At 42.3% G+C, this 22,881-nt stretch overlaps 1 protein-coding gene across 4 annotated transcripts in view; it reads left to right on the top strand.

Moving 5' to 3' along the window:
* Positions 1-22,881, top strand: part of WDFY4 (WDFY family member 4) — a 463,201-nt gene that overhangs the window by 217,918 nt on the left and 222,402 nt on the right. For all 4 annotated transcript variants that reach the window (XM_061634768.1, XM_061634767.1, XM_061634766.1 and 1 more), the window contains 5 exons: positions 269-426; positions 1,523-1,752; positions 7,450-7,559; positions 8,768-8,959; positions 19,193-19,329. In XM_061634768.1, the coding sequence (XP_061490752.1) occupies positions 269-426; positions 1,523-1,752; positions 7,450-7,559; positions 8,768-8,959; positions 19,193-19,329 (827 nt within the window). The remainder of the gene's footprint in view (positions 1-268; positions 427-1,522; positions 1,753-7,449; positions 7,560-8,767; positions 8,960-19,192; positions 19,330-22,881) is intronic.

Here is a 22,881-nt window from a genome sequence, read left to right as displayed (position 1 = left end):
AATAAGCCACAGAAACAAATGGACAGAAAGGGGCTTCTTTTAAGACTGAATAGCACAGGTAGCACATCCCTTAACATAGTAAATCATGTAAGATGCACAGCACAAGTTCCCCAAAGGTTATTGCTTTTGAGCAGCTGGTGGTTTAGAGCATCCAGCAATTATAGATGCATCAGAAAGATAAACCTGCCTTTTTCTAGAAGATCGCACACCTTTGTCACTTTTTAATTGACTGGATTACAAACATGCAAACTTCTTTTCTGCTTTGTAGGGAACAGTGATGCCAGAAGTACTTCAGAGTCAGCCATGCCTTTATTTATTGTGAATGTTTCCTATTTTACCCAGAAGCTGGTAGAGAAGCTTTATGCAGGCATGTTTGCTGCTGACCCTAAAAAAGTTATTATCTTCCTTACAGAACAAGTGATAATGGTAAGGAGTTTCTTTGGTTACTGTCCAGTGTAATTCTCTCAAGTATTTTGTTCATGGGAAAACTGGCTTGTGTGTGAGTGTGTGCATGCGTGTGTGCCATGGTAATCTAACAGGTTCAGTTTCCAGGCCAGAAATTGTAGTTCCCTTGGTGCAGACAATGATCCTAAATCCTCCTTATGTCTAATTTATTTTCTATATGGGAGAGGAGTTTTGACCGTCCCATACATGTGCAATCTATTTGAAGGGGGAAAACAGGGGTTGCATGCAGAAACTCTTGCAGAAAGTAGTTGGGGGTTACAAATAATTATTGAGTGTGCCTTTGATGCACATCACAATTACGTTTTTATATATATGTGTGTGTTACTGAAAACAGTGGAGCAGAGACAGTATCTCTTTGCTGTTCCATTGAAAACAGTGGAGTGGCTAGATAGCATCCATATTTGGATCCACATTTTTGTGCAAATCAAAGGCACATCCAGTTTATACCTGCAGTTCTGAAAGCAGATATATCTGAGACACTTGACAAGAGTTTATGCAAATATCCAATACCACAATGCTAAGATGCAGAAACGTAGTGGGGATAAGTGGATAGGTTTTAGACATTCCTACGTCTAGTAGGATCAACTTGGTATTCTCAAGTGGAGTCTTATGAAGGCTTCAGGATGGCAAAAGATGGGCAGACATGTCTCTGCTGTGAGATTTCACACAAGTCTCTATTCTCCCCCACCCATAAGTTCTTAAATACCCTTTTAGGGTGGGTGAGAAACACTGGATTCCTAATCACTTTTGAATTTTATATTTTAAAAAAAACAACACAAGACAATGAGTGATATACCAGGAGCAAACAAGTCTATTTAGCAATCAAGGTGTTTGGTAGCCTGGAGGATTGTTCATGTTTCTAATCTGAACTAGAAGACATTTTTATTAACAAATCAAAGTCAGGTGGTTATTTTTTTCTCTCCATGCAGAAATAAGTCCATTATGTGACATTATATGACCAGAATCCTGAATGTCAGAAGTAAATCTGAAGGAAAGTTAGCTCTCCAACCAGACCCACATCCATTACATTTTGATCTTTCTTATTTTATTCTATCAGGTTACAGAAAAGCTTTTTCTCCATAAGGAAGCAATTATAAGCATCCTGTACAGCAGCTTAAACCGAGCCATCTTGTACTACCTGTCTACTTCCCTATCTGATCAGCAAAAGCTCCTCAACGTCCTTCATACTCTGCAAGAGCAATGGGACATCATCTTTGCAATACACAACTCTAGCCTGGACTTTATCACCTGCCTTTTGCATTGCTTGTCACAGCTGAGGCATATGAGGTAGTTGTATTACTAGTCTTTTGAAAAACCATTACATTCTTTTGCTACTTCAGGTGAGAAGGTGGAAATGCTACCGTATCTTTTTTGAGGGGCAATGTGTGCCACACTTGGCTTTGGTGGCACATGCCTTAATTATAGGGTTGCCAGGTGTCTGGTTTTCACCCGGAGACTCTGGATTTTGAGGGTCTTCTCTGGATCTCCAGGTACATCAGCTTAATCTCTAGACTCTCAGCTTTCCTTTTTTAAAAAAAATTACATTTCTAGGTGATCTGGTTCATGAGATATACACCAAAACATCAGCTGCCCCCCACCCCTGCAACTTCCATGAAATGATCTCTTAGCTGGCTGCTCTAACTCCGCCCTTTCAGGTTTATAGCCAATAAGTGAAGTCAGGGTTGTGAGTGACAAGGGATTTCTGGACCTCCAGGTAGTACCTAGACTCCATTGCAAAGGTAGAAAACTATTGTTTTATCCTATTTATCTGAAAATCTCATAAACTGAGTAAGTATATAGCTTTCAGCAGTACCAAAAGTCTTTTTCTCTTGTGTTCAGGAGTCAAACAAGTTTAAATTTTCCTGGGCTGTTGAAGATGGCAGTGTTTTGAAAACCTTCCCAATATGAAGCTTTAATCCAATACTTGCTTTTCTGGGAGTAAAGCTGTGATGCTAATCCCACATATCTGAAGTAAACCTCATTGAATTCAATAGGACTTACTTTTGGGCTGTTGAAGTGGGCAGTTTATTTGTCTAATTCATAGCCTGTTTTGAAAACCTTCCCAATATGAAGCTTTAATCCTATACTCACTTTTCTGGGAGTAAAGCTGCGACGCTAATCCCACATACTGGGTGGACTTACTTTTGAGTAGACATGGTTAGGATTGTGCTGTAAATTAATGGGACTTTTGAGTGAACATAGCAAGGGATTGTGTTTGTGTTGTAAATCTTTCTCTCCCTCTTACATAGATATCACTGCTTTTATTATGTAGGAAACTAATACAGATTTTATTTTATTTTTTTAAAAATGTTCTGCAATGACCAACTCATTTTGACAATAAACTATTATAGAATCATAGAATCATAGAGTTGGAAGGGGCCTGGTAGGCCATCGAGTCCAACCCCCTGCTCACAGCAGGAAATCCACAGCTAGAGCATCTCCTGCAGATAGCTGTCCAGCCTCTGCTTGAAGACATCCAGTCAAGGGGATCCCACCACCTCCCTAGGCAGTCGGTTCCATTGCCGAACCGCCTTTACTGTCAAGAAGTTCCTTCTAATATCCAATCGGAATCTCCGCTCCTGCAATTTAAAACCATTAGTCCTAGTCCTACCCTCTGGGGCAGCAGAGAACAAATCTGTACCCTCCTCTATGTGACAGCCCTTCAGGTACTTAAAGAGTGCAATCATATCACCCCTCAGCTCTTCACCAGACTGAACATGCCAAGTTCCTTCAACCTTTCCTCATAAGACTTGTTCTCCATACCGGCTATCATCCTCGTCGCCCTCTTCTGAACCCGCTCTAACTTGTCTATATCTTTCTTAAAATGAGGCGCCCAGAACTGAACGCAGTATTCCAGATGACCAATGCAGAATATAGTGGGACTATTACTTCCCTCGACCTGGAAACTATAGCTCTGTTTATGGAGCCCAAAACCACATTTGCCTTTTTTGCCGCAGCATCACACTGCTGGGTCATGTTCAACTTGCGATCCACTACAATTCCAAGGTCCTTCTCACACGCACTACTGCTAAGCCGGGTATTTCCCATCCTGTACCTGTGCATCTTGTTTTTGTGGCCTAAATGCAGAATCCTGCATTTGTCTTTATTGAATGTCATTTTATTAATTTCAGCCCAATTTTCTAGTCTATCCAGGTCCCTTTGGATTTTATTCCTGTCTTCCATTGTGTTAGCTATCCCTCCCAGTTTCGTATCATCCACAAACTTCATAAGGCTTCCCTTATATATGGGATCTTCTATGTATTTTTACATCTCCAGTGTGTGTGTATATATGGAGTCTTCCCAACAACCCTGTGAGGTAGGATTGCTGATTGGAAACCAAGGCAGCTCACAACAAGAAATAAATCCCTTTAAAATCCAATAACCATCAAAAGTATAAATAGCTGCAAAACAGCTTAAAGTGACATGATTCTGAATGTTGGGTTGAGTGAGTGTTCCTTATCACTTGAGGCTGCAGTTCTGTGCACGCTTCTCTGTTTGAGTAAGCCCCATTGAATACATTGGGATTTGCTGCTGAGTAAACAATCATAGGATTGCACAACAAATATCTTTACAGGTTGTGTAAATAATAAACATCTTTGACAGTCATGCTTATATAAATATTTCTTCATACCAGGTCCTGATAAATATTTGATTTCACACTACGGTTGTACATTATTACTTCCTCTACATTAAGTGTGCCCTTCTTCCTTGGGGTTGTCATGGTTCCCCTCTGTTGTTTTCATCCTGAGTGGTAGATTAGGCTTTATAGCTTATTTTCATTTTAAAAAATTAATTAAAATGATTTACATGCAGGCAGAGTTTATTAAGTAGATCCACACAATACATTTAAAGCACATCCAACTCCATTTAAAGTGCATGACTTCCCCTAAAGAATCCTGGGAAATGCAGTCCCCCTCAGATATAGTTCCCACCACCCTTAACAAACAGTTCCCATGAGTAGAACTACAGTTCTCATGAGTAGTGGGATTCATGTGCTTCAAATACGTGTTGAATGTGCTTTAAATGAATGATGTGGATCTGCCCTAGGTATGCTGTGCATTCATTAGTGAACTGAAAAGAATAATTGTAAAAGATAATTTTTAAGCAGGAGAAGGGCTGTAGCTCAGTGGCAGGGCATATGCCTTGCAGGCAAAGGTTCAAAATTCAATTTCTGGAAGAGACTATTGCCTGGAATCCTGGAGAGCCAATGCTAGTCCATGTGATCAGTACTGAGCTAGATGGTACCAAATGGCCTGAGTTGGTATAAGGCAGATTCCTTGGTTCCTAAAAGTGGGAAGAGACTCAAGGGCCACAGTGACTCCAAAATTTATTTATGTATTTTATTTACATTTATATACCGCTTTATTGTAAAAAATTTCAAAGCAGTTTACAGAAGGAATTAAAACAATAAAATTATTGACAAAAACAGTTACAGACAGGTATGTAAAAGCATTCAAAATAATAAAACGATCAATGAATTAAAAACAGATGAAAAAACACAATAGCTTCTACATGCCTGGGTAGGCTTGCCTAAACAAGAATGTTTTTAGCAGGTGCTGAAAAGAGTACGATGAAGGTATCTGCCTAATGTCAATAGGCAGAGAGTTCCAAAGCGTAGGTGCTGCCACACTAAAGGACTGATTTCTTACAAGAGTAGAACAAGTACTACGTGGCACCTGTAGCATGGAAAGCACACCTTGAACTTGGCCTAGTAGCAAATTGGCAACCAGTGCAGATTTCACAGCAGAGGTATTATGTGCTGATAGGATTTCACTCTTGTCAGCAATCGTGTCACAGCATTCTGTACTAACTGCAGGCCCTGGGTCAGGTTGTGCTGCATGGGGATTTCTGTGACCTTGGCTAACTGGCTGCCATGATTTTTTTAGTTTTGGTTTTTGGCTTGGAATCCTCACTGGTTGTGGGATGCTGAGGTTTCTGCCTTATAGCAATTTTATTGTTATTGGTATGATAACACTTTTTTCTTTTTCTGTTTGCATTTTATTTTCCTTTATCCTCACTCTCTTACACCCATAGAAGCAACAACAGTGGTTCCATGTGCTCAGCTCAACCCCCTTAAACCCACTGATGATGCACCTTGTTGGTTGCATGATGGTTTGTTTCTTGCCCAATAGTGGCAAAAGAGAATTCACATACTGAGAAGTGTGGCTGCAATTGTTGTTGTTCTCAAGCTGCTGTCTGTGAAGGTAGATCAAGTCATGTGCGTTTTCTCTGTCAATTATTACTCACTGGAATTGGATTAGCTGTTTATAGCAGCCCACAAGGTAGACAGAAGAGGTTAGAGAATCTTCCTACTCTTATTCATTTCTCAAACGTCTTCGGAAGTGAAGGGTCAAATCTGTAAAGAAGTTGGGAGCAGCCATATTGAAAGGTATGGGAAGGGCATTGCAGGCAGGAGGTTGCCAACCTTTCCTGGATATGGATATCTTTGTAGAGGATCCCTAGTAAAGCTTTACCAACAGCACAATCCAAACCATATCTACTCAGAAGTAAATCCTAGTGAGTTCTATAGGGCTTAGTAAGTGTGTTCAAAATTGCAGCCTTCAGGGGCATCCATCTTTACTCCTGAGTACTCCCATCTAACATCTCCACAACACTAGGCTCCTTTCTTCCTGCAATGGCCTTTGGTGACTGGCCTGGCCTGAGGCACTTAAATACTTCTTGCCAGAAGCAGGTAGGCTACATTAAATGTTCCCTACCCAGGCTCTATCTTTTAGCTGTCTTAATTTCCAATCAGATAAATGTTTTTGTTTGAATTGTATGCTCCAAGCAACAGTGGTTGATGCTTAATGTATCATGCTTAATGACATCACTCGGGCCCACCCCTGTGACCTCACTACAACTTGTCCCCATGACGTCACTAGGCCCCGCCCCTGAAATATCAGGCTTTGGGATGCTTGTGACCTAGGAACCCTACTAAATTACATCCAGACTGGATTATTGGAGTGTGCTCTCCATGGAGTTGCTTTTGAAGAATATCTGGAAACTTCTTCTGGTTAAGAATGCATGTGACAGCAAGGATGCTGATCAGTGCCCACTCTTGGAAGTTTGTTGCACCTATATTACAATGATAGCACTGGTTACCAGGTGTAATCCAAAGTGCTGGTGCTTATCTTTAAAGCCCTAAATGGCTTGTGCTCAGGATTGTGCTGGGAGATTCAGTTGCCTCTCTTATGGCCTACTCTCATCTGCTGAAGATGTTTTTGTTCCAGCTGCCATTTTATTTGCTGGACAGAGGTTTATAGACAGATTACTGTTTTTAAGCTGTTTTATCCACTCTCAACCCATTTTTATTTTACAGTATAGTAGCTGTTTAATAATTAATTTATATTTTTTCAATTTTAACTATAGTAAGCAGCTCCGGGCACTGTGGTAAAGTGGAAGAGTATGAATATGCTTAATAAATCACTAGTCTTTTAAAAGCAAAATATGTGCTAGCATTTAGAAGATCCCATTCAAGCAACAATATCTGCAGAAATGTAGAAGGAAACTAAAAAAAAATTGGATTAGATTCACTAAGTTTCTATTTCCATTTCAAGACAGAAATTTATCAACGAGTCAATTTTTTAAAAGATGTGGAAATCCGTACCAGGTCTGGCCTACCCCAAAGGGAAAATGAGCCCTAGAGAAAATATGAACCATAGCAAAGTCAATAATAACCCCATCCCTGTACCATACCCAACATTTTATAAAATTGTGTGTGTGTGGGGGGGGGGAGAATAGAGATTATTAGGAAAGGGATTAAAAATAAAATTGCCAAAATAGTAGTGTGCTTATACAAATCTATGACATGGCCACATTGGAAATACTGTGCATAGTTTTGTTCAACTTGCTGCAAAAAAAGGTTGAATCTGGGAACTTCTGCATGTGCTCTACCACCGACCTATTATTCCGTTGGTTTTTCCCATAATGGCTGTAATCAAATTTGCTATTTATTCAAGCAATTCATTTCTTTGTCTGCCACAGCAATCTAGAAAACCATGAAGTAAAGTGGAGACCATCTTCTGATTACCATATTTTCCTGGGCCTGTGCAAAGAGGAGGGGAGGATGAATGATCTCCCTGCTGTAAAGAATGGTAATATATACTACTAGTAGGGATACTATCAGGGCAGCAGCATGTTACTTAATGTCAAGATTGGTGCCTGGAGAAAGAGAGCAAGAGAGAAAGACACCCGCAAGATGTAGAGACCCCTAGGGCAACCTCTCATTTTCTGATGTAGAGATGGGGAACTTGTGTCCCTTCAGATGTTCATATTTGGTTTAAAATGAAATAGAAACAGTTTAGCAGTTCTATTTCTTGGCAGAGTATATATTTTGCAAAGCAGAATGAGAATTAACTACCCCTCCTTCCCCTCATACAGACTAGCTGAATAAAAGCAACAGAGACAGACTTCTTTGGTAAAAAGTATTAAGAATGTTTACTCACAATCTTTTATATGTTCAGGAAGCATAGGCTCTAGCTTGCAGAGAAAAAATAAAAGAAGGTAGTAGATTTAGTCCATGATTGGGATCGTCTGGCAAAGAAGCCTATAGAGGCTTCTCTCTCCTGTGGCTTCATGGAGAATTATGCTAATAAGGGAACAACATCTTTCAAAAAAGAAGAGAAAGAGAAGGAAGGGAAAATAACACCTATCAATAGGAAGTTACATCACAGTAAACAAGCATAGAGGTGTCCCCAAATCTGGTTTAATTCTCCGCTTATCTAGGACCATAACCTATTTGGTTTAAAATAAAATAGAAACCATTCAGTAGTTCTATTTCTTAGCAACTAAACAAGTAACTAAACAAGCATAGAGGTGTCCCCAAAGTCTGGCTAGAAGGGACATCTCCCTATTAAAAACATGCAAGCTTGCTTATCCCAACAGTTCAAACATAACTCCCATCTTCCCTGACTATTGGCTATGCTGGCTGGAGCTGATTGGCACTGGAGTTCAACAACAGGCTTCCCAGGCTCTCTTAACAGGTGGAATGCCTGCAAGGAAAGAAGATTTATTCTCTCCCAGACTGCCAAGCTTCAGTGGTGTCATAACTGAAGAATCCTGAGCTTGACTAAGGAAAATTTCCCTTTCTTCCCAGCTCAGGATGTAAGCTATACTTAAGATACACTCATAGTCTCAAAGATGACTTTACAGCTCTTGTACCCTACACCAAGATTAGCGTAGCACCAGTTATGAGTAATATTTTTCAAATGTTATTTTTCTGTTATGGGAACAGCAGCTCTGAGGGGGCCATGTCAGACTTCTGTCTCATATCAAATACTTTTTACATATTCTTTGTTTGTAGTTCAGCGAGACATTTGGAAGGCTGTTGACGACATATGGATTCAGCTTCTCTCTCAGAGAAGAAAGGATTTGGAAGATACATACAAGATGTCTCTCTCTACAGAGATAAGAGATAGGGATGAGAAAGTGAAGATGACTGACATGAGTCCTTTGTGGGAAGAGATAATGAAAAAGGCTTGGAGGCAATTCCTAGGTATCTGTTCTTGAGACTTTTAACAGAAGTAACAACAGATGTTTTTATGACTATTTTGGAGCTACTTGCTATGATACCCTGTGATAGCACTATCTTTCACATCTTGTAAACTTTCCTTTGGCATTTTGCTGGCTGCTGTCAGAAGACAGGATTGCTGCACTAGATAGACTATTGATATGACCCAACATGGGTGTTCTTAGAAATTGTTTCAGCTGATGAGATATCTCTAATGGCAGCCCATAGCTGGCTCTCTGATAGTCAAATGGCTTTCTCAAGACAGGCTCCTGCTCCAATTGGCTTTCTCAAGACAGGCAGTGTCCTGATCCAATTCAGTTTACATCACCAATAGGAGATGATGACCCAAGCAAGATGAATACAGGTAGGACCAGGGCTCAGGAATAGATGAAAAACTAAGGCAAACATTTAGGAAGTTTTTCCTGATGTTAAGCCGAAATCTGGCTTCCTGTAACTAGAGCCCATTATCCTGTGTCCTGCATTCTGGGATGATCATAGAATCATGGAATCATAGAGTTGGAAGGGGCCTTGTAGGCCATCGAGTCCAACCCCCTGCTCACAGCAGGAAATCCACAGCTAGAGCATCTCCCGCAGATAGCTGTCCAGCCTCTGCATGAAGACATCCAGTCAAGGGGATCCCACCACCTCCCTAGGCAGTCGGTTCCATTGCCGAACTGCCCTTACTGTCAAGAAGTTCCTTCTAATGTCCAATCTGAATCTACGCTCCTGCAACTTAAACCCATTAGACCTAGTCCTACCCTCTGGGGCAGCAGAGAACAAATCTGTACCCTCCTCTATGTGACAGCCCTTCAGGTACTTAAAGAGTGCAATCATGTCACCCCTCAGACTTCTCTTCACCAGACTGAACATGCCAAGTTCCTTCAACCTTTCCTCAAGAAGAGATCCTGGTCCTCCTCTATGTGACAACTTCTCAAGTAATTGAAGAGTGCTATCATACACTGTCTTCTCTTCTCAAGGCTAAACATGCCCAGTTCTTTCAGCCTGTCATCACAGTTTTGTTTCCAGTCCTCTGATCATTCTTGTTGCTCTCCTTTAAACCTGTTCCAGTTTGTCTGCATCCTTCTTAAACTGTGGTGTCCAGAACTGGACACAGTACTCAAGATGAGGACTACCCAATGCTGAATAGAGGGGAACTAGTACTTCATGAGATTTGGAAACTATACTTCTGTTATACCTGTGCTTGATATTCACTGCATTGTTTTCAAGGTGCTTACAGATTGATTGCTTTATAATGTGATCCAGGGTTTGATGTCAGGCTGCCTGGACTATAGTTCCCAGTTTCCTACTTTATGTCGTTTTTGAAGATAGGGACAAGATTAGCCCTCCTCCAGTCATCTGGTATTTCACCATCCTCCATGATTTTGCAAAGACAATAGACAATGTTTTGAGAGTTCTTCAGCCAGTTCCTGCAATACTCTAGGATGCAGTTCATTGGGCCCTGCAGATTTGAACCCGTTCAAAGTGATTAGGTATTCCCTGACCATTTGTCTATCGATTTCAAGCTGCAATCCTGCCCCTTCTACTTCACGTTTGCCAGGAGGGTCATAGACCCTCTTTTGGGAGAAGACTGAGCCAAAGTAGGAATTGAGCACTTCTGCCTTTTCTTTGTCATCTGTTATCATTTTGCCATCCTCATTGAGTAGCTGTACCACTGTTTCTTTTTTCTGTCTTCTACTATGGATGTACCTGAAGAAAGCTTTTTTTGTTGCTTTTGCCATCTCTTGCTAAGCTCAGCTCATTTTTAGCTTTAGCTTTTCTGACGCAATCCCTGCAATTCCGCGCTAGCTGTCTGTACTCTTCCTTTGTAGCCTGGCCTCCCTTCCACTTTATGTGTCCTTTTTGTCTTTAGGTGATCTCTAAGCTTTCACATTGGCTTCTTCTGCTGTCTTCCTCCTTTTTTCCTTTTGGAATTGTTTGTTATTGTCCCTTTAGAATTTCCTTTTTTAGAAACTCCCACCCATTTTGGACTCCTTTTCGCATTAGGGTCATTTGCCATGGAACATTACTTATCTTTTTTCTGAGTTTATTAAAATCAGCTTTTCTGAAGTCCAGGGTACGCGTATGGCTACTGTCAGCTTTTGCTTCCTTTAAAATCAAGAAATCTTGTAGCATGGTCACATTTTCCCATACCGTTTCCCCATAAGTGCCACTTCCTCCATCAAGTCATCTCTGTTGGTTAGAATCAAGTCAAGGATAGCCAATCCTCTGGTTGCTTCCTCCAGTTTCTGCAGCAGGAAGTTATCCTCAACACAAGTTAGGAATTTCTCGGAGTGGCTGTGTTTGGCAGAATTTGTCTTTCAACAGATAACAGGATAATTGAAGTCCCCCATTACTACTATATCATGCCTCCTCAAAACATTGGCAATTTGCTTTGCAAGTTTCATCTTCGTCTTCTCCTTGATTGGGTGGCCATTTTCCTTTTATTCCTTGCCCTATTAATTTTGATCCAGATACTCTTGGTAGAGCTACCAAGTTCATTCTCCTGTATTTATGTGCAGGGATACAAATTCTAAACATATAGCGCAACTCTGCCTCCCTTTCTATTCCTTCTGTTCTTTTTGAGCAAGTTATATCCTTCAGTCACTGTATTCCAGTCATGGGAGTCATCCCACCAAGTTTCAGTTATACTTATCAAGTCGTATTTACTCTCCTGTATTAAGAGTTCAAGTTCGTCCTGTTTGTTTCCCATACTGTGGGCATTAGTATACAGACATCGAAGACCATGTGATGTATGACTTCCTTCCTACATTCTTATGAAGACTATTACTGGTTCCCATTACAGACGTTCCCTAAGTTCCTCTTACTGTGCACAAGCCTTTTTTAGTCATTACCGTCAAGTTTACATCTTCCTCCCCCTTAGGATTCAGTTTAAAGCTCTCCTGATGATTTTCTCCATGCTGTGTGGCCAAACACATTATTCCCAGTCCTTGTGAGGTGCAAGCCATCACTTTCCAGAAGTTTATCTTCCTGGAAGTATAGCCCATAGTCTCAGAATCCAAATCTGTCACGTCGGCACCACCTTCATAGACAGTCATTTACCCAGAGAATTTTTCTTTCCTTTTCACTCCTCTACTAAGTATTGGAAGGAAAGATTAGAAAACTATCTGGGCCCTAAAGTCCTTAAACTTCCTTCCCAGAGCTTCAAAATCTGATCTGATTTCTTTGTAGTTCTGCTTGGCAGTATCATTCGTTCCCACATGGATGAGAAGAAAGGGATATCTGTCAGTGGGCTTTATAAGCGATGGCAACCCTTCTGGCACATCTCTAATCCGTCCTCCAGGGAACAGCATACCTGGCAAATCCATGGATCTTCTTGGCATACTTGGGTTACAATCCCACGCATTAGGGAGTCTCCCACTATTATTCTCTTCTTGTCATGGAGCATGGTTTCATTGCTTCTGTTTGACTGAGCTTCAGCCTCTTGCTTGCTGTCATGTGGATTCTCCTGTAATTCTTCCCCTGCAGGCTGTCCTTCGGTCTCATCCTCAAGTTCCTGGAAGTGGTTCCATAGTTCCACCAGTGAAGGGTGTCTTCTAGCTCTTTTGCTCCTAACTGCCACCCTTTCCCATAGAGTTTCCTCCACTTCATTGTTGCTCTCCACAACAGTCTCCTCTTCTGCTTCAACATGCTGCTGTTCTTCCATCTCCTGTACATCTCTTTGCTATTGTTGTTCCAGTGTTCTGTCTAAGAACTCTTCGTCTTCTCTGACACTCTTCAGTGTGCCACCCGCAGTTCCAGCCCCCTCATTTTTTCTTCCAACAGTGCCACCAGCTTACACTTGTTGCATGTGTATACCATGTTCTCACGCGAGAAAACAAACATTGCCCAAACCTTGCAGGTCACTGCCACTGCAGTGTCCTTCCTGACCTTTCCCCCTTTTTTTTCAACTTGTGTTGGAATGACCTGTACTTTGTACTGTCCTTCAGGGAGGATACTGAGAGTCCCACTGGTATGTGGTGCGCTGTACAAGGGGAAAAAATTTTTTAGGGACCTCCCCGGCTGCACTCCTCTGCCAAACTCTTGTTAGCTCTCCCTGTTTGCTTGCTCCCTGAGAGCTGGCTTGCTTTTATATCATTTGGACCAGCTAACACAGTTCCCTCTGCTCTGCTCAGTTAGGAGTCAGGAAACAGAATGAAAACACACAGCACACACAGCTGCTCCTCGTTGCACTCAGCAGCTATCAGGCCCCGCCCCTTAGCCAGCAGCTATCAAGCCATGCCCCTTCCAATCAAGCTGCTGTGGAGCACTTCAGAGCACATTGTCAAGACACATGGCTTCAGAGCCCTCTTTGTCTTTGTCTCTTTCTCCTCCCTAGGGTTTCCAGGCTCAGGGCCTGATCCTGATCCTGTATCTTTAAGAGAAGAGAAAGTCAGCCAAGTGCAGGTGTTCTTGCAATACTGTAATGGGAAAAACCACAAGGTGTGGTTCTCCCTTTCCCCTGCACAACTTTTAAAGATACAGAAGACCTCTTGGTTGCCAGACCCGGCCTCCAAGAGGTCTTCTGTATCTTTAAAAGTTGTGCAGGGGGAAGGGAGAATTCCACCTTGTGGTTTTTCCCATTACAATGTTGCAAGAACACCTGCACTTGGCTGACTCTCTCTTCCCCTAAAGATACAGGATCAGTCTCAGGCCCTGAGCCTGGCAACCCTAGTAGGTTCAGATTGAATCCAGACTACTGTGAAGGCCTGGTAAAAAGAAGTACTCTTGCAAGGCCCACTGGAGCCTGCTACATCTCCTTGCTGTAAAAGCTGAACTGACTCTGAGCAAGGGGAAACCCCTACTAGTCCATCCCTGACTACGCATCAGATACTTAATTGCAGCAGACATGACTAATAAATCCCTGGAATCTCTACTCACAACATAAATATGTATGCTTCTGGTAATCTAAAACAATGCCTTAAAGAATACAAACCTGAGGGAGCACACAAATGTTATGCAAATACAGGATCAGTCTCAGGCCCTGAACCTGGCAACCCTACTCCTCACACCTCCAGACTGATAAATCATTGATGAATAAATCATTTATTTAAAGTAAGCATTTTATAACAAAAATACATTTTTTCAAATAAAAATAAAACAAATTTTTCAAATAAAATGCCATTTGTTTGTAAAAATCCTTTTCTTTAAAAAACAAATGTTATTTTTTAAAAAAGTATTTGTTTTAAACTTACTGATTAACATAAATAATCAGTATTAAAATAAATCAATAAATCAATAACATGGTATTAATATATGATAGTTACTTATGTCTTTATAAAGCTACTAGTACCATTAAGCATTACTACCTTAACCCCACCACACATATATACACACACAATCATATAATAGAGAGCTATATAGGTAGGGAGACAGGATAAGAAACATAACAATGAATATTGATAGACCTCATCATTACCTCAGTCAGCAGGATAACTCCAAAACAATGACATTAGTATAAGAAATCGTTGTTAAATATGTGCTGGGTTCGAAAACAGTATCCTTAAGGCTGTCATTTTTTTTTTAAATGGAATTGTTGAAGATCACTAGCATTTGCACGGAAAGCAACTGATTCCCTGGGTTGGTGAACAAGTGAACAACAGCAGAGCTTGCATTCATGTTCGATTATTGTAAATTCTCCATCGTCCCTAGTCCTGAGACAGAAGGAGCAAGTTGCTGCACAACTTTCCTGGAGCAACTGCCAGATCTTTAAAGTCTGGGCTAAGTAGTCAAGATTAAAGCCCCACTCCTTAATTGCATCTGGCCATCTAAAGTGCTGGTGCCCCTTTATTCAGTCATTGACTTCTTCACAAGAACAGAATGCAAATGTTTTCCAATAATTAAATTCATCTTCTCACTCAGAGTCTTGACTCTTATTGTTCTAACAAGGAATAAAGTGAGTTAAGGAGATTATCTGGAGTTAATTAGAGTAAAACCAGTAAATATTCTGGTTTTCTGTTTCCATTCTGTTTCCTGACTCCTAACTAAGCAGAGCAGAGGAAGTTGTCTCAGCTGGTCCACAGGAGAGGAGATATGAGCAAGCCAGCTTTCAGAGAGCGAACAAACAGAGTGAGTGAACAGGGAGAACAAACAGGAGTTTGACAAAGGAGTTTGACAGGGGAGGTCAAGGGGGAGGTCTCTAAAAAAATAAATAAAAATAATTCTACTTGTACGGTGCACTGCATACCAGTGGGACTATCAAGTTTACTTTGAAGTATGACAGGGCACTCCAAAACAAGTAGTTAGAAAGTAACAAAAGGTAGAAGAGAGTATGAATGGGAAGGATACTCCAGTGGTTGTGACCTGCAAGGTGTGTGCCATGTTTGTTTTCTTGCCTGAGAACAACATGGCATACACGTACAACAAGTGCAAGCTCGTGGTACTACTGGAAGAAAAAGTGAGAGGCCTGGAACGGTGGGTCACCACACTGAGGACTATAAGAGAAGATGAAGAGTTCTTAGACAGAATGCTGGAACAACAGCAGCAAACAGAAGTGGACGTGGAAGAACAACAGCATGTGGTAGCAGAAGAGGAGACTGCTTTGGAGAGGAACAACGAAGTGGAGGAAACTCTGTGGGAAAGGGTGACAGGAGCAGAAGAGCTAGAAGACACCCTTCACCAGTGGAACTATGGAACCACTTTCAACCACTCGAGGATGAGACTGGAGGACAGCCTGTGGTGCAAGAATTACAGAAGACCCTGTGTGACAATGAGCAAGAGGCTGAAGCTCAATCAAGCAGGGCCAATGAAACCACACCCCACAACAAGAAGAGAAGAGTACTAGTAGTGGGAGACTCCCTACTGCATGGGATCGAAACCCAAGTATGCCAAGAAGATCCGTGGACTCGCCAGGTATGCTGTCTACCAGGAGGACGGATTAGAGATGTGCCAGAAGGGTTGCCATCACTCATCAAGCCCACCCACAGATATCCCTTTCTCCTCATCCATGTGGGAACAAATGATACTGCAAAACGGAGCTATGAAGAAATCACATCAGACTTTGAAGCTCTGGGAAGGAAACTCAAGGACTTTGGGGCCAGATAGTTTTTTCATCCATCATTCTGATACTTAGAAGGGGAGTAGAAAGGGAAAGAAAAATACTCATTGTGAATGAATGGCTACAAAGGTGGTGCAGACGTGAGAGATTTGGATTCTGGGATGATGGGCTATGCTTTCTGGAAGATGAAGTGCTAGCAATTGCTGGGTTGCATCTTACAAGGACTGGGAAAAATGTGTTTGGCTACAGCATGGAGAAGTTCATCAAGAGGGCTTTAAGCTGAATCCTAAGGGGGAGGGAGACGTAATGACTGATAAAGGCTTGTGCACAGTAACAGGAACAGAGAGATCGGCTCTAATAGGGCCCAGTAACAGTCCTCAGAAAAAGGTAGTAAGGAAGACAAACCATAAATCACATGGCCTTCAATGTCTGTATACTAATACACAGAGCATGGGAGATAAGCAGGACGAACTTGATCTCTTAATACAAGAGGGCAATTACGACTTGATAAGTATAACTGAAACTTGGTGGGATGACTCCCATGACTGGAATACAGCAATTGAAGGATACAACTTGTTTAAAAAGAACAGAATGAATAAAAAGGGAGATGCAGTTGCGCTATATATTAAATATATATATATACCTGCACAGAAATACAGAAAGATGGTAGCTCCACCGAGAGCATCTGAATTAAAATTAATGGGGCAAATAATAAAAGGAATGTGGTGCTTGGAGTCTACTATCGACCACCCAATCAAGGAGAAGACGAGAATGTAACTTTTGAAAAGTAAATTGCCAATGTTTCGAGGAGGCATGTTGTAGTAGTAATGGGGGACTTCAATTATCCCGATATCTGTTGGGAGACAAATTCTGCCAAACATGGCCCCTCCATGGCCTGACTTGTGTTGGAGATAACTTTCTCCTACAGAAAGTAAGCAACCAGAGGATAATCTATCCTGGACTTCATTCTATCCAACAGAGATTATTTGGTGAATGAAGTGGCAGTTACGGGAACTCTGGGGGAAAGTGACCACACCATACTTGAATTCTTGATTTTAAGAGAAGCAAAAGCTGTGAGTAGCCCTACATGCACCCTGGACTTCAGGAAAGCTGATTTTAATAAACTCAGAACAATTGTAAGTACGGTTCCATGGCAGGTGACCCTAATGAGAAAAGGAGTCCAAGAGGAGTGGGAGTTTCTGAAAAAGAAAATTCTAAAAGTGCAATGGCAAGCCCAACAAGTAAAAAGGGGCTAAACAGCAGAAGAAGCCAATGTGGCTTCACAAAAAGCTTAAAGATGACCTGAAAACAAAAAAGGACACATACAGGAAGTGGAAAGAAGGCCAGACCACAAAGGAGGAGTACAGGTAAGTATCACGGAATTGCAGGGATGGTGTCAGGAGGCTAAAGCTGAGAATGAGCTGAGGTTAGAGAGAGATGCTAAAAGCAACAAAAAAGCTAGACAGAGAAAAGAAATAGTGGCACAGCTACTCAATGAGGATGGCAAAATGATAACAGATGACAAAGAAAAGGCAGAAGTGCTCAATTCCTACTTTGCTTAAGTCTTCTCCCAGAAAAGAGTCTATGACCCTCCCAGGAAACATGAAGTAGAAGGGGCAGGATTGAAGCTTGAGATTGATAGACAGATGGTCAAGGAATACCTAATCACATTGAATGTGTTTAACTCTCGAGGGCTCAATAAACTGCATCCTAGAGTATTGAAGGAACTGGCCGAAGAATTCTCAGAACCACTGCCTATTATCTTTGCAAAATCATGGAGGACTGATAAAGTGCCGGATGACTGGAGGAGAGCTAAGGCTGTCCCTGTCTTCAAAAAGGAGGAACCGGGGAACTACAGACCAGTCAGCTTAAATCAATCCCTGGAAAAACTCTGGAGCAGATTATAAAGCAGTCAATATGTAAACACCTTGAAAACAATGTAGTGATTACTAGGAGCCAATATGGATTTATGAAGAACAAATCCTGCCAAACTAATCTTATCTCATCTTTTGATCGGGTAACCTCCCTTGTAGACGGTGGACATAATATATCTCGACTTCAGGAAACTTTTGACAAAGTGCCCCATGATATTCTGATTCGCAAGCTAGCTAAATGTGGGCTGGATGGAACAACTATCAGGTGCATCCACAGTTGGCTTCAGAATCATACCCAAAGCGTGCTTATCAATGGTTCATTCTCATATTGGGTGGAAGTAACGAGTGGGGTACCACAGGGTTGGTCCTAGGCCCAGTGCTCTTCAACATTTTTATTAACAACTTGGATGAGGTACAGAGCATGCTTATCAAATTTGCAGATGATACAAAATTGTGGAGCACAGCTAATACCGTGGAAGACGGAAACAAAATTCAAAGGGACCTTGATAGGCTGGAGCATTGGGCTGAAAACAACAGAATGAAATTCAACAGGGATAAATGCAAAGTTCTGCAACTAGGAAAAAGAAACCAAATACACAGTTATAAGATGGGGGATACTTGGCTCAGCAATACGACATGTGAGAAGGATCTTGGAATTATCATTGATCACAAGCTGAATATGAGCCAACAGTGCGATGTGGCTGCAAAATAGGCAAATGCTATATTAGGCTGCATTAACAGAAGTATAGTTTCCAAATCGTGTGAAGTATTGGTTCCCCTCTATTCAGCACTGGTTAGGCCTCATCTTGATCTGGTTCTGGTCTCCGCACTTCCCACTTCTGTTGGGAATGCTTTGATTTGGATTCCTGCATTGAGCAGGGGGTTGGACTTGATGGCCTTATAGGCCTCTTCCAACTCTACTATTCTATGATTCTGTGAAATATGGGTGACTGATGGAAAGGGAAGGAACTGTCCCAAAGCCAAGGTACTTTAAGAGGCTGCTATGTGATCCATCTGAGACTTCATCCACATTTACAATCTTATTTTGATTTTATTCCAGTTTTACTGTAATGGTTTATGTAAAAAAATACTGGAAATTTTTGTTTGCTAAGAATTTTTTGTTAGGCAGCCGCCACCACACTACCCCCTTACAATATAGTTCTATAAACCAGGGTGAAGGAAGGACTTCTAAACTAATTTTTAAACCTGGTCACTACATAGTGATATGCTGTCAGTATTTCATGTAGACATCTGTGTTATACTTGATGTAACTTCTAACCTGTTTCCTAACATGTAGAAACCTTGGCCTGGTTTGATGTCATGAACTGTTCTTTTCTCTCTGGTCTTTAGCATCAGAAAAAAAAAATCCCCAGAATAAGGTTGCAGTTCCTTCTTCAAACAAGATGAATTTCTGGAGCAGAAGCTTGTCTTCTGCAGTGAAACTGACATCAGGCAGGAACGTAAAGCCGATGGGATGCAAAACTAAGGTAACCTGCATCTTCAGATCACCTGCACAAATCTCATATTTGGACAAGGCATCTGCTAAGAAAACCAAAATTTATAAGTAAGTGCTTGGCACCTAGAGTTGCTACCAAATCAGGGTGGCCTAATATGAGTATTATGCAAATTATTTTCTAATTATGCCAATCAGCCCTTTCCAAAATGTTTTATAGGAAGGAAACAGATGGTTGGGTTTGCCAGACTGGAGTGGAGGATGCTCTGTTGATAGGGATGATCCATCCTCTGGGAGCGACAAGCAGGGTCTTTCCAATCTTCTGCCTCCTCTTCAGGTGGATGAGTTATTCCTCTCATGAGACTGACCGTCTCTGTGTTAGGCAGGACATAAGTCTGGCTTATTCTGCAGCCCTTTCAATCTATTCTTCCTGACCAGTGGTGTTGTGAGTCCTCATCTCCAGTGTGTTTTGTGGTCAATCTGGAGAAGAGCTCTCTGACTCTCACACAATCCTTCACCCACTTGGAGATATTTCTGGACACAGATCAGTTTTGGATGTATCTGACTCTGGAATAGGTTCAGAAGGTTATGCAACTAGTTGAACAGGTAGTTGCGTTGCAGTCACTGGACTTCATGACTGCATGATTCCAGCTCACATTGCAAAAGGTGCACCAGTTCAGGGAGGAGGTGATTCTGGTAACACCTTACTGGCTCTGGTGTCTGTGGTTTCCAGACCTGCTCAACTTATCCATGCAGCAGCCATGGAGGATTCCAATGAGATAGGACCTGCTTTGGCAGGGCCAGTTGATGTATCATTGGCAGACCTCTTCCACCTTGACAGCCTAGAGGCTGAAAGGGGCTGACTGATGTAGCTGGGTTTCTGCAGGGCATCCTTAATACCCTGCTCTCTTCCTGTCGGGTGTCCACCAATAGGGTGTACTTGACAACGTGGCATGTGTTTCTCTCTTGGTGTGTCTTGGGGGTGGGCTCCACTTCCTGGGATGATAAAGATCTGCTTGGCTTTGCCAAGCCAGGGTGGAGGGGGGCTTGAGCTGCAGCACTATTGATCAGAAGGCAATGGTGCTCAGCAATGTTCTGATCAGTCTCTGGCCAGTCCTGTGTGTTCTTTGCATAATTTGTACAAATACTTCATTAAGGGTGTGAGTCTCATGCAGAGCTTGAAAAAGTTACTTTTTTGAACTACAACTCCCATCAGCCCAATCCAGTGGCCATGCTGCCTGGGACTGAGGGGAGTTGTAGTTCAAAAAAGTAATTTTCAAAGCTCTGGTTACGTTGCCACAGGTGGTCCATAGTTTCCCTAAATGGAACTTCACTTGAGTCCTTACTGCTCTCATTTGAGCCCATGGTGGCTTGCTCTCTTGAGTTGCTGACCCTCAAGACACGTGTTTCTCATGGCCATAATCTTGGCCAGGCACGTATTGGAGCTGGGTGCCCTGTCCTCTAATCCTCAACTGTGCGTTTTTTCACTCTGATAAGGGGGTGCTGTGGCCTGATCCCTACTTCATCTCAAAGGTCAATTCAGTGTTTCATCATTCCCAGGAGGTGATGTTGCCTTCGTTCTGTCCCAGTCCTTCCTGTTTGCAGGAAAGGACTTGGCACACTCTGCACGTCCGTCACGCTCTGCAGTTCAACTTAGATAGAACTTAGGAAATCTGGAAATCAGAATTCTTGTTTGTATCATATGCAGGGCCAGCTTGCAAGAACTCTTCCACCTTTTCGATTACTAGGTGGCTGAGAAAGGCTACTGGGGCAGCCTACAAGGCTTTAAGTAAGCAGTCTCCAGTGGGGATGTTGGTACACTCACTGAGGGAAGTGGCTGCCTCGGCTGCATACTGAGGGGGTTCCCTTTCATAGATAACCATAGGGTGGCTACTAGGGTTGCCAGGTTCATGGCCTGAGACTGATCCTGTATCTTTAGGCGAAGAGAAAGTCGGCCAAGTGCAGGTGTTCTTGCAACTCTGTAATGGGAAAAACCACAAGGTGGAATTCTCCCTTCCCCCTAAACAACTTTTAAATATACAGAAGACCTTTTGGAGGCTGGGCCTGGGAACCAAGAGGTCTTCTGTATCTTTAAAAGTTGTGCAGGGAGAATTCTACCTTGTGGTTTTTCTCATTACAGGGTTGCAAGAACACCTGCACTTGGCCGACTTTCTCTTCTCCTAAAGATACAGGATCAGTCTCAGGCCATGAACCTGGCAACCCTAGTGGCTACCTGGGCTGCCTGGACCTCTATCATATGAATGTATTCTCCTCTTCCGATGCTGCATTCAGCAGGAGAGTGTCACAGAGGAAGCCAGCCCTTGAGTGGGACTGGTCTGTTACATCCCTGTCAACAGAGCATTCACCACTCCAGTCTGGCAAAAGCAGAAATTTTGACTTTGCAAACTGGAGTGGAGAACACCCGATCTGTGTTGAAACTGTGTGTTGTCTCTTTAAGGGGAACAATTTGGGTGTAACACAGTAAGAGGCCTGAAGGGATACCTTTTTATGTACCTCCTATTAAATATTGTAGAGTTTTAGAGAAGTGAAAGCAACTAGGTTTTCCTGTCTTTTTCCTCTGTTCTTTTTCCTCATAGTTTGTAGAAGAGGTAAGCCAAGTTTGTCAATTAATAAATATAATCAGTGTTAAAGAAGTCAAGCCTCTAAGAAACCATAATTCCTGTTAAGAAGACCTTAGCTATCGGAATAACCCACCTTTTACTTCCTCTGCTTGGTAGGTGCTGTGCTGTGTAGTTTATCATTGAGTTGAGGTGGATTGTAGCCGAGCCATTACTGAGTATTATTTAGGCCTGGTTGCTTTCAGTGCTTTTTCTTGGGTTGTTCTTCCTTGTATATTTGGGGTAGTTTGTATGTGTTGTTCTCCGAGGTCAAGGAGTTGTCTGCCAGTTGGTCTGGTGAGAAGAACGACTCCTCCCCTGGAGAGGAGGCAGAAGATTGCGAAGGGCCCTGCCTGTCACTCCCAGAAGGAGGATCATCCCTATCAGCAGAGTGTCCTCTGTTTTCACTTTTTCTTAGATACTTTTGCATGTAACATGTATTTGAACCCTCAAAACCCTTAAAAACATACAGCTCCAGTCCTAATTCCTCCATTGTCGATGGCTGGGAATAGGGGCTAGGGCAGAGTGTAGTTGCCTCTCTTCTGGCCTATGCTGATGAAGAAGAGCACTGCTGCAGGTGGTGGTGGTAGTGGGGTCCCACTATGGTGGAAGTACAAGCTCCTAACAATAGTAATGACAGCAACAAGTGCTAGCAAAAAGCTATCGCTGGTAGCCCTCCCACCAACAGTAGCCAGTGGAAAGCCCTGAAATGGGACATTTGGAGGTGGGGCACTGAAGGGTTTGGATCTGTGATACCCAAAGTCCCATGGATCCCCTAAGTTCCTGATCCCTGAATCTCTCATCTGAGGCAGTCTGGAGCTGTTGCAGCAAAAATCAAACAAAAAACCTGCCACCCTTTCCATCCTGTTTGGCAGGAGCTGGCTGAGAACCTGCTTCTGTGCAGAGACGGTCTAGGGAGGCAATTGGATCCTTGGATGACAAGGGAGTCAAAGGTGCGGTAAAACAGG

The sequence above is a fragment of the Rhineura floridana genome, chromosome 7 (assembly GCF_030035675.1).
Source record: "Rhineura floridana isolate rRhiFlo1 chromosome 7, rRhiFlo1.hap2, whole genome shotgun sequence".
Taxonomy (NCBI): domain Eukaryota; kingdom Metazoa; phylum Chordata; class Lepidosauria; order Squamata; family Rhineuridae; genus Rhineura; species Rhineura floridana.
The sequence above is the reverse complement of the archived record's forward strand: the minus strand, read 5'-3'. Positions and strand labels throughout refer to the sequence as shown.